The following is an 11,927-nucleotide window of genomic DNA, read 5'->3' on the forward strand; positions in this document are numbered from 1 at the left end:
CTGTAGATTACAATGTCATCGAGAAAAATGATGACAAATTTGCCCAAGGACGGGTTCAAGACACTATCCATAAGTGTCAGAATGTTGCGGGCGCATTGGTTAACCCGAAGGGCATCACCAAAAACTCGTAGTGTCTAAACCTTGTTCGGAATGCAGTTTTGGGTATATCAGCAAGTGGAATACGGACTTGGTGATAACCTGAACACAAGTCTATTTTCGTAAAAATGCGAGCATGAGTGAGTTTATCGAACAACTCATCCACTCATGGCAATGGGTACTTGTTCTTAACCGTAACCGCATTTAAGCCACGGTAGTCTACGCACATGCGCATACTGCCGTCCTTTTTCTTCACTAATAGGATAGGAGAAGCCCATGGTGAAGAAGTGGGTTGTATAAACCCTATGCTAAGGTAGTCAGCAAGCTGACGTTCCACCTCAGCAGCTTCAGAGTAACTCATACGGTAGGGTGGTTTAGTGATAGGTTTACAGCCTGCAACCACATCGATGCAATGTTGCACCGATTGCATCGGCGGTAATCCTGGTGGAAAATCATTAGGAAAAACATCTTGAAATTCCTGTAATAATTTCTGTAACTCACTAGCAACGTTTGCTTGTTTGGAAGTAGCCATTGGTGGAAGAGATGAGAGAGAAGCATGCGGCGTTGAGGAATGTTTAACAGATTCAATGTTAGAGAGAAAATGAGACAGTGAGTAACACAAGAAAACTTGATCTATTTCATTAGCAAAAACGAACTGCATCAGCTCAGCTGTACAAATCAATGGTGAAGAAGGTACATCCTTCTCTTCTAACAACAACACGTGTGCGCCATGGGATTCAAATATCAAGCTGTTGTGCTCATAGCTACGCTTCAGCGATGGTCCTAGGCTATGAAACCACTCCCTACCAAGGACCATGTCTGCCCTTTCCATGTTCATAATCTGAATATCCAAGCATGTGGAGTAACGTTGTACTTCCAACGGAACAACTCAGCATTGAGTATCTTCGATTTTGGTATCATGTCCATTCATCATTGCTACCTTGTAGCGGTGGATACTCAGAGTTTGAGGCAACTTGAGTTTTTTCACCAATCCGGAATTGATGAAATTGTGAGTAGCACCGTCATCTACCAAGATGCACACCTTGTGCCTTTGCAGCGATCCGTGCATACGTACTAACTCATGGGGTCCAAAGGTTTGTTGCCACATGGAAGGTGTGAGATAGCATTCATGTACCACCTCGGTGTGTGTTACTTCCACTGTAGAGAATCGTGAGGAAGACTCAAGAGGCAACAGTTGCAACATGTGCACTGCTTTCTCCTTGCCATGAGCAACAGATTTCCCCTTTGGACAATACTTTTTGCCATGACCGCTTCTTAAACATTGAAAACATAATTTCTCTTTCTTAGCTTTATCAAAGTCCTCAGGAGAGAGAGGACCTCTGGACCTCTTGGGTTTTTTAGATGCTTCTGAATTGGCTACTATAAATTTTCTTTTATTGTGCCCATACTGAGTGCGTATATTACCATGTGTATTAGCAGGCACGTGAATATTATGTGCTTTCTTTTCATTTGGATCATCGTGAATATGTGCTTTCACTATGGCTTCCTCAAGTGTTTTAGGGTCTTGGGTCTTGACGTACTTCTTAAGCTCTGGTATCAGACCACATATAAAACCCCGTACTTGTTGAAAGCTATCTAAGCCTTCGAACTTGAGGATAACATCCCGATGGTGAGATATATATTCAAGCAATGATAGGTATTGGCGCATGGAACACGTGTCCCAAGCCGTCCAATTCCAATCTGCCTCATTTGTAGGAAAAAATTCTTTTCTAAACATAGCTTCAAAAGCTGCCCAACTCTCTGGTATGATATTCTTCTCCTTGAGAGAGACATCCACCATTTGTAGGCCTTGTCTTCCAGAGTTAAGCTCGTTTGCAGAGCTCTGACTGCGTTTGGAGTACGCCGTAAGGTGTGAATTCCATCCCACTTGCTAAGAAAGATATTCACTGCATCCTTATTGCGGTCTCGATCTTCTCCCTTAAAAATCGATGGTTTGGTGTTTTTCAACAACTCATCCACCTCTTTTGCAGTGAGAGTGTGCAAAGTATCAGCAGTTGGGCCTGGCCCTAGATTAGAAGGGCCTTGCCCTTGTGTAGCAACGTGCTCATGCATGTGCGTGTCAGCAGGACCCTTGGAATGCTGTTGCATTAATTGAATCACTAATGTGGATAGTTTAGTGACATTTTCATTTAAAGCTTTTAAATTTTCATCCATGACTGACATGCGTGTTTGAAGTGCACGAAATTTTTGAATGTCGAGCAATTCAAAAGTGTCATCACCTGCCATAGCGTCGCGGGTACTCTCGTTGAGAGGATACGGCCACGGACCATTATGGACAGGATCATGCGTACTTTGCTCAAAATCAAAAGTCATATTGATATCTGAATCCATGGCAACACAGTGAGGTGCAAGGAATATTCAGAAAAATACCTGAGATTGAGAGCACTTGCAAAGCGTAATTAGCTAATTCCATCAAAGTCGATAGTATCCAGGTGGAAATCGCTCCGAAATGTCCGCCGTATAGGGAATTCCTTAATCCCTTGTAGCCAAATCAATTAAGCGTGCAATCGTTAATTGATTCTGAAATATAATGTCACTTTGAACTCCCCTCGAGATGCTTTTAGTAAATTTCTGAGTTTCTGCCGATAATACGGAGAAAATATGTATGTCGAAGTACTTGTCGGTTGTGTTGATATGGTGAGCCTTGCTGAGCCTTGCCGAATCTGCACACAAGGGAGGGGGGGTACCCCACTGTTGGTACCGTCCCTTGTATTTGAAAAAAAACTTTGGCTACTAACCCCCAAGGGGTTGGGCGCCCGTCGAGTGTGTAAAGAAACAAGCTCACCGGCTATGGCCCCTTGCAGACAGCGCGAGGGGTCGAGCCAAGCTCCCCCCGCCTCGTGTGTTGCTTGTCTCCGCCTGCTACTACAGGCACGGGAAACTCTTCCCCCGCTGGCGCGATGCCGTAGAGCCCGCAAGGGCTGTGTTTGGTGCATGTCCCACCTCGGCAACTTCTCCTTGCAAGGGTAGTTGCCCACGGTTTTTGGCCTGTCGTCCTCCTCACAGGAGGTGTGCTCCACGGTGCCTTGACTCCGACATGCAAAAAAGCATGCAAGTTTGTGTGGCTCCCCTCTTCCACGGCCGTGTCTTTTCCCAAAAAAGAACCAAGCTCTTGATACCAATGTTAGACAAGGGGAACTAGAACTCAGGAGTCCACCACCCAACCACCCACTATATAGCATGGCCCCTGGCCCTTTGCCCTAGTTGGACTCCCTTTCCACACTGCTTAGCCCGGCCTTGCCCTTGTTTAGTCCGGCCTTGCCGTGTCCTAACATCTACATAAAGTTGAAGATCTGCAACATATCCTTCTGCTAGATCATCCCTCTTTCTTTACTCAACAGGTTTTCTGCTCCTTCTTCGTTGTTCTCTCTAGAGAGGATCTACTTCCCTCTCAAGATTTGCAACATTATCTTCCCCATTAAGCCAACAAGCAGGTGGAAGAGTATAGCAGTAAGTGGCATCCTTCGTCGTTGTGTACCATCAAGAATCTTGCTCTATAAGCTAAGAACATGGATGTGCAATGTCTAATCATAAGTGTTTGTCTGCAGGTTGTGTCACTATTCCCCATGTCATCATCAGGTAAACCACGACCTAGGAGTATCATTGACTCCATTTCATGCAGCAACGAAGAGCGCTTGTAAAAAATTAAATGTGGAACTCTCTGTTAGAAATTCCTCTCTGGTAGAAATCTTCTTCTTCGGCATTGGTAAGCATGGCGACTCTTTTGCCTGGGTGGAAGGAATCTGATGGGTTCTCCTTGGGCCCTTCTTCCTTGATGGATGCGAAAGAGGAATGTCGAAAGAGGGGTGTCTGCGTTGATGCCTTATTTGACACAGCAATGTCGAAAGACGATCTTGATGCTATTCTTCGTATTCTGCTCGAGGCCAAAACCTGTGGGGATGTTATTCGTCGTACTAAATCTGTCAGGCTTGTGCCCGTGGATGTGCGTGAGGATGTGCATCAGGCCATGTGGGATGTGGACATGAAAGCTGCAGCATGCGCCTGGCAGATCGAGTATGTTGTCTCAGAACCAGTGCTTGCCTTGGTTGCAAAGCAGCTGGAGTCTTATGCATCAAATTGGAACAAGCATGAGTGGTACTCGCCGCTTGTTGCTTTGGTGCAAAGCAGTGGATGGGGCAAGTCTCGGCTGATGTGCCAGCTCTGGCGCAAGGGATTCTATGTATTCTATTTATCATGTATGGCAGAGAAGCAGACTGGGTTCCCAAGGCGAACTGGGAAGCTAGCCGACATTATGCAGAGCCCGAAACCCAGTGGGGCAACCTTTGTGGCACTTGTTGCTAGCGTCATTGCAGTCCTCAATAAGCATGCTCGCAACATGACATGCGAGCAGTGGATTCAGGCACAGGAAAAAGATGATGGGATCCAGCAAGAAGTTCTAAATGTGTATAACCAGAAGCTGCCGACAATCACACAATACGATAACTTGGAACGATCCAAAGCGGAAGCACAGTTTGAGCTATGCTTCAAGGAAGAAATAGATCAGTGCAAAGTGAAGCTTCTTTTGTGCATAGATGAGGCTGGGGAATTGGGTGATAATATTGTCACATTCAGGAGGTCCCTTAGAAGTATTCCACAGGGTAAGAGCTTTTTCACCGTTGTGCTTGGCACTGACAGGAAGGTTGCAGACCAAGCAGCAGCAGCAGAAGATGATGCAAGTGCGCGTGTGAGACTGGCTAACCCTTATCATGTGTACCATCCCTTATATTTGATCGGGAAGAGTGACATTTTTGCTACGCCTGCAACTGATAGCGGCAGTGAGGCTGAAATAAGCACGGCTGCAAAAGATGTGATACGATATGGGAGGCCACTCTGGGCTGCATACTATGATTCAGTGGAAGAAACTAACAAGCTGGAAGCGACCATCCAATTTGCCAAGATGAAGTTGCTGGGCAGGAACATTGATACCACAGAAGGCGGTTGGGTGACTCGGGACATAGCAGTAGCAGTTTTTGCCTCTCTTGTGGGAGTCCAAGTCGTTGCGTGGGGGAGCCTACCGCAGCAACTTGTGGTGAAGCACATGAGAACCATTGTGAATATCTCAAACAGAAACAAACAAATCCGAATCGCAATTCCATGACGAGACTTTCCACGGTACGTACATGAAAGCCGTGCAACAAGAGTTGGATCATCAGAATGTGAAAGCTCAGTCACACCTAGGTACCAACCATGAGACATTCTCAGTAACTTAGCATACTTGGCTATTTGGAGAAACGACCCTCCGGTAAGGTGGTTTCACAACACTTGTAATCGTAACAAGTTTGTACTTAGTACCGGACAATTTTTGGCCACTGAAATTGTTCCTGATACGGTGTGCTTCAAATGGTCGAATACGCGGATGCGACCAGAACGTAGGGACTTCGTCGCGACACATCATGAGGAATTAGGTGCCAGTGTCAGTCCCCGAGACTCATGTTCTCCACATGTGGAATATGTCTCAAATAAAGATGTCAGGAAAAACGACATCCATCAAGTACGAGATTTTACTTGTGTGTGGAGGTAACTACAAACACTCTACGACGTGACTGAGAGGGACCCTCATTATCATTGCTCCACACTGGCTAAATCGAACTTCTTGAGTTCCTAAACCATGTTGTGTCCCATATGACAACATGTGCCAAAGAGAACCGTACCATGTAGGTCTGTAATTGTTGCAACAAGACTCAAACCCATTACGGTATCTTGATGAACAGGGAAGGGAGAAGATAACAAGATTTTCTCAAAATGCTATAACCTTGTCACTTGGCTAAAGAGCAAGCTAGATGAAAGCCTTCTAGCTCAAACATCCTGGTTACATAACGCAAACAAACTTAATTGGAAAGGAAAATAAATCCAAAAAACATGTACTTACGATGAGGTGGAAATTACCTGATACTTACCCGGAAGTCAAGTACAACCCTCAACCTGTAAGTGTACCATATATAAATTTCTTCGACCTGCTAATCACTAACATTAGAGATTAGTGAAGATAAAGAAAGTGAACTTGTGACCATGGGTGTTGCCTTGGCAATCCAAACCCCTGGGTATATCTTGCCAAACCAACCCCCGTGATGACAGTTTGGAAAGAACATTTTGACTATCCCATGGAAGAAAGTTTGCTTGAAAAACAAAGTGTGAAGATGTCCAAAAAATGAACATCAACACGTATTGTGTGATTTAGTAATTACATATGTGTCCATACCATAAAACTCTGCTCCTATATGCACGCCTAGTGTCATAGAGAAAATGAGAGATCCATGGTGAGCGGGACTCCAAGCTCGTATGGACAGCCGTGCTGTGTAAAATGCGTGCTGCATCTAAATGTCGTGTTATAGATCAGCCTATGTGAATGTAAGTTTATAAAAAACTTAACTCAATCTTTGCGCTAAAACATGTAGTGCTTACAAAATACCCAAAAACATATGTAATGGCAATACTCTTGTTGGGCCATTAACATCGATGGGGAGTCCACTGGGTAGATCTGTCCAAGCTGGAGAACAATCACCCAAGGAATACCAACAGTTGGGTCTTATCCTAGATCTGACAAGGGCTCGTAGCCAGCCTATGTGGCTCATAGCCCTTATGGCAATTAGTGTCCAATCGATGAATCGATGAAGACTAATTTGAATGGCGTCTTGGCCAAGTTCTAGTTGAGAGTGAGAGCACCTTGGCTCAGGTTGACTCACAAGCAAAACGTATTTCATAATCTCATTCAGAACGTTTGCATTATTCTCTTAAAGAATTTAGGAAAGACAAAGAGAGAGCAGGCTGGGTTGAGGAACATTCCATCACTTATCTTGTCCTTGACAGAGTTGCTAGTGTGGTAGCGGAAGCGTAATTCATGAGGCGGTAGAATTGAATCCACCTATCTAGCATGCCTTGCATGCAAAATTGTAAGACCTCGCCAAGAGTGATGGCCTCAAACGTGAGAGCCAAAACAAAAGTGCCTTGCACAGTAGCCTGTACTGCTAGGGAGACATCCTAACGTGATTTTTCCACACATAAAAGGGGAGCAGATATCCGTATTTTACCAGTTCCGCAAACGTGTATACCAATGCCCTTGATTTGAATTCAATGGACTGTATCGGTGTACACGTTAGAAGCCTTGCTTCATGTGAAACTGTCAAAGCACTTTGCTTTGCACAACATACAATATTTTCCAAAATAAATGTGAAAACATGAAAAAACAAGCAAAACTTAAAATATCTAACCTGGTCATCATGCTGTAACCAGTTGGTTGGAATTTCTGAAGGAAAAACTTGCTGGAAGATGGCTCATAGCCATAACTGCTGCGCGCGAGAGAGTTATCGTGTATATTATATACACCCTCTTTGCATGTAATGAAATAACACGCTGACAAATTGACAAATTCCTCCAAGGTTTTATGCTCATAGCATAAGCCAGACGGAAAAATCTAAATGCAAGATGCCGAATTGGAAGCCTTGCTTCCCTTAACAACTTATGGAGTTTTTGAGAGCTCATAGTCAAAGGATATTTATGCTGTCAAATAGATGTCATAGCAAAAGAAAGTCGACCGTGTCGATCATTCACAGATAATCGACCTTGTCAAATTGTACACTGTATTGAAAAACAGAAAATTACTTGCAAGAGATGTACCTCGTACTTGCTTGGATTGATTTGTTATCCTCTGGATTTGTAGATGGAACCTTGCTCCCATGATGTCTGTCACAACGTTGTCAACGTTGTTCAACAAGCTCACTCATGCTCGTATTTTTATGAAAATAGACTTGCGGTCAGGTTATCACCAAGTACGTATTCGACTTGCTGATATACCCAAAACTACATTCCGAACAAGGTTTGGACACTATGAGTTTTTGGTTATGCCTTTTGGGTTTACCAATGCGCCCACAACATTCATGACATTTATGGATAGAGTCTTGAAACCGTACCTGGGCAAATTTGATCGTTTTTCTCGATGACATTCTAGTATACAATGCTTCTGAGGAAGAACACTTACAACATCTGAGGCAGGAGTCCGAATTGTTACGAACAAAGCAATTGTATGCTAAATAATCCAAGTGTGATTTTCTGAAGGAGGAAATTCACTGTCTTGGGCATGTTATCTCACCTATTGGGCTACACCTGGATCAATCCAAAGTGGATACCATTCGGCGGTGGCATTCTCCTAAAAATATGGAAGAGTTACATATTTTCTTGGGATTTGCAGGTTTTTATCGCAGATTCGTTAAAAACTATGCTAATATTGTTGTTCCCATGACGGACCAACTGAAAGGCAAAGGCAAGACCTTTCAGTGGGGGACAGCTCAGCAGCATAGTTTGATACGCTCAAGGATGCATTAGCTACAACTCCTATTCTAGCTATTGTAGATCCTTTGAAACCATTCGTCTTGGAAACGGATGCCAGTGACCGTGCTATTGGAGCAGTCCTGCTACAAGAAGGGAGGCAATTGCATTCGAAAGCAACAAGCTTGATTTAGCACAACAGAATTATTCTGCTTATGAACGCGAACTCTATGCAATAGTGTCTGCTTTGAAGACATGGAGACATTATTTGTATGGCGCTCAATTTGAGATTGTGTTTGACCATGAAAGCATTAAATGGTTTACACAACAAACCGACTTGAAGGGTCAAAAATCCAGGTGGACTGAGGTCTTTCAGCAGTATGACGCAAAGCTCCGGTATCGTAAAGGACGCTACAATGTGGTAGCTGATGCTCTTAGTCTTATGCTTGAGATCAATTCTCTTTTGTTCACGAAACTTCGCAATGAATTTTTGGATTCGTTGAAGGGCAAATATGAGCATGATGACGCATATTCCAAATTGTGGAGCCATGTGCAAATGAGGGATCCTTCTCACTCCAATGCTGATAGTGTTGCGTTAACCTCCACACATAGTTCTCCTCTGTCGAGTGATAAACTACAACGATGGAAGAATTTTACCATCGACAATGGGTATCTACTCCACAAGGGGAGTGTTTGTGTACTGACGGACACAGGGATTCGGCGCCAAATTCTTTATGAATGTCATGACAGTCCAAGTGCAAGGAACCTGGGTATTAAAAAGACTTATGCTCTCGTACGATGACAGTTTTACTGGCCAGGTTTACATGGCTTTGTTCAAAATTATGTTTTGCACTGCCAAAAATATCAAGTTAACAAAGCAGAGCGCCTGAAGGCAGGAGGACTCTTACATCCTTTAGAGATTCCCAATGGGAAATGGGAAAGTATCTCTATGGAATTTATTGTGGGTTTACCAACCACTGTACGAGGTCATGACTCTGTATGGGTGGTCGTAGACCGGTTGACTAAACTATGTAAGTTTATTCCAACCAAATCGACGATTAAAACTCCAGAATTAGCCAAGTTATTTGTGGACAATCTATACAAGTTGTATGGCTTGCCAAGTAACATTGTGAGTGATCCTGATCCCAAGTTTAACAGTCATTTTTGGAGGGTTGTTTTTAAACGATTGGGTACACAACTCAACCTTAGTACAGTCGATCATCCAGAAACGGATGGTCAGACTGAACGAGTTAACCAAGTGCTAGAGGATATGCTACATGCATATGTTCGTAAGAAACAAACAGACTGGGAAGAATATCTACCTCTTCTTGAGTTTGCTTACAACAGTGCTAAGCATGTCACGACTGGATTTAGTCCTTTCATGCTCATGTATGGTTTTCAACCTAGGTCACCCGTTATGGTGGGGTTGGCAACCAAAAAACTCCAACAAGTTAAGGATTTTCTCCAAGACCATATGGATATGCTGAAACTCTCTCGTCAAAATGTCCAACAAGCGCATGATCGATATAAGAAGTACGCTGATGAGAAACGTCGGCAAGTTACCTTTGAGGAAGGGGAGGAAGTATTTTTACGTGTTCCAGAACATTCAAAAAGTCTGAAAACTGGGCCAACACCTAAATTATCTCCAAGATATTGTGGGCCTTTCAAAATACTCAAGCGAGTTGGTGATCGTGCCTACAAAGTATCGTTACCCACACACTCTCGTGTCCATCCGGTGTTTCATGTAAGCCTTTTACGTAAGTGATTACATGGGGACGGCAATGTCATTGACCAACAGATTCTAGTCAATTTTTGTTGAACCTCCTACCCTATCGTATGAACCTGAATGAATTCTTGACTATCATGATTTACGTACGTGTCATCATGTACGTCACCTACATTAGGGGTGAACATGTAGTTCTCTGTCTTCCAAAATGGTCAGAAGTATGACATGAGGACTCTCCCTATTCTATTCCATAGGAGCTATGAGCTTTTTAAGATACTCACGCGAGTTAGAACAATGGCTCACAACTTCATGGACAATTGCGCCTAGGTTTTCTTGCATTATTCCAGTACCTTCAGAAGATCTGAAGCCTGGTTATGCCTTTGGACAACTCTTAGTTGTAGTTACTCCTTTACAGTACTCAAGTGAGTCATACATGGAGTTAGCAATTAAGACCCAAGTGCTTGCAAAAGGACAACAATGTTGAAAATCAAGAGGTTGCTCTTGGTTTCATTGAACCTCCTCACTACATTAAGAAAACATTAGTGTTCTTACGAAGGTACTGCCACTTTTGATTTCGAGGACGAAATCTCTTCTTTAAGGGGGGAGTAATGTCAGGACAAGGGCAAGGCCGGGCTAGGCAGTGTGGAAAGGGAGTCCAACTAGGGCAAAGCGCTAGGAGCCATGCTATATAGTGGGTGGTTGGGAGGTGGACTCCTAGGTTCTAGTTCCCCTTGTCTAACATCGTGCTTAAAAATTGAGATGATAGTACTTCTAGATTATTATTATTTTTTACCTCACCACAAAAAGTCCACACCATGGGACGGGACCCATCTTAAGGGACATAGCAAGGTTGGGTTGTTTTTTGCCCAGGATGATTATCACATACACACACTTTATACACCGACCTAAAACAAACCCGAGTTTACTCTCTTGGGATTCTACTGGAGTTTACCGCCTAATACCTCCACCATATGGCATGGCCCTTGTAAGTACTTGAGTGCTACACCGTATCTTTACCTTAGGCTGTATTGTGTTACTAAGACTGCCTAGCCTTTCGGACACACACTCCCTAAAATACACTCAATTGGGTCTTCACACCTCTTTAAAAGTTACTATAACCCTTGTTTTGGGTAAATCGAGCATGCTCTTTATTACTGCCGTATAGGCGCTGGTTTAGGAAAAACTCTCATTACTTGAGCGTGAAGGCAACCCTGCTTCACAGATGGCGATCTCCTCACTCATGGTGACCCGCAATGACATAGGATTGGCAGTCCCTCCTCCTTCCCCTATTTAAAGAGGTGAGGGTGCATCTCTGCCCCTCACTTAGCTCTGGTTGTTTTGATTTGGTTAACTTAAATTCATGTTGCGTGCTTCTACACGGAAATATGGAGCTCACTACACAAGTCTCTCAGGTTTTTTTCCTTTCCCATTCATATTTCTATATTTTCGTGCTTCTACACGGAAATATGGAGCTCACTACATAAGTCTCTCAGTTTTGTTTTCTTTCCCATGCATATTGCCTTACTACTCTTTGCTTTATGATAAGGTTGTGTATTAAACAACACCTGGTTCATGCCGTTACAGCAAGATAAGTATAGTTCATGTCGGATGTTGGAATGGTAATGGTATAAACATTGTTTTAAACCTTTCCTCTGGGTATCGAATTCCTGTTATTACTGAGGTATGGTGGTTTGTTTTTTTAGCAAAGGCTTAAACTCCTACTGCCGTAAAAAACGGGTTTTTTTCTTAAAACATCTTACTGTAAAACTTCGGCCCTCTATGGCCGCTGTGCGAAGCATGGCATGGACTCACATCAAACAGT

At 43.5% G+C, this 11,927-nt stretch overlaps 1 protein-coding gene across 1 annotated transcript; it reads left to right on the forward strand.

Moving 5' to 3' along the window:
• Positions 1 to 3,817: 3,817 nt before the first annotated feature.
• On the forward strand, positions 3,818 to 5,861 carry LOC147436566 (uncharacterized). Its single transcript, XM_086488183.1, has one exon. It carries the CDS (start codon positions 3,830 to 3,832, stop codon positions 5,213 to 5,215), a length of 1,386 nt encoding a protein of 461 aa, XP_086344309.1. The 5' UTR covers positions 3,818 to 3,829; the 3' UTR covers positions 5,216 to 5,861.
• The last annotated feature ends 6,066 nt before the right edge of the window (positions 5,862 to 11,927 follow it).

Source organism: Adiantum capillus-veneris, chromosome 18, assembly GCF_014529385.1.
Source record: "Adiantum capillus-veneris isolate H3 chromosome 18, ASM1452938v2, whole genome shotgun sequence".
Classification (NCBI taxonomy): domain Eukaryota; kingdom Viridiplantae; phylum Streptophyta; class Polypodiopsida; order Polypodiales; family Pteridaceae; genus Adiantum; species Adiantum capillus-veneris.

Coding starts and splice junctions, on each gene's coding strand:
- LOC147436566 (XM_086488183.1), top strand. CDS start 3,830: ATGGCGACTCTTTTGCCTGGGTGGAAGGAATCTGATGGGTTCTCCTTG.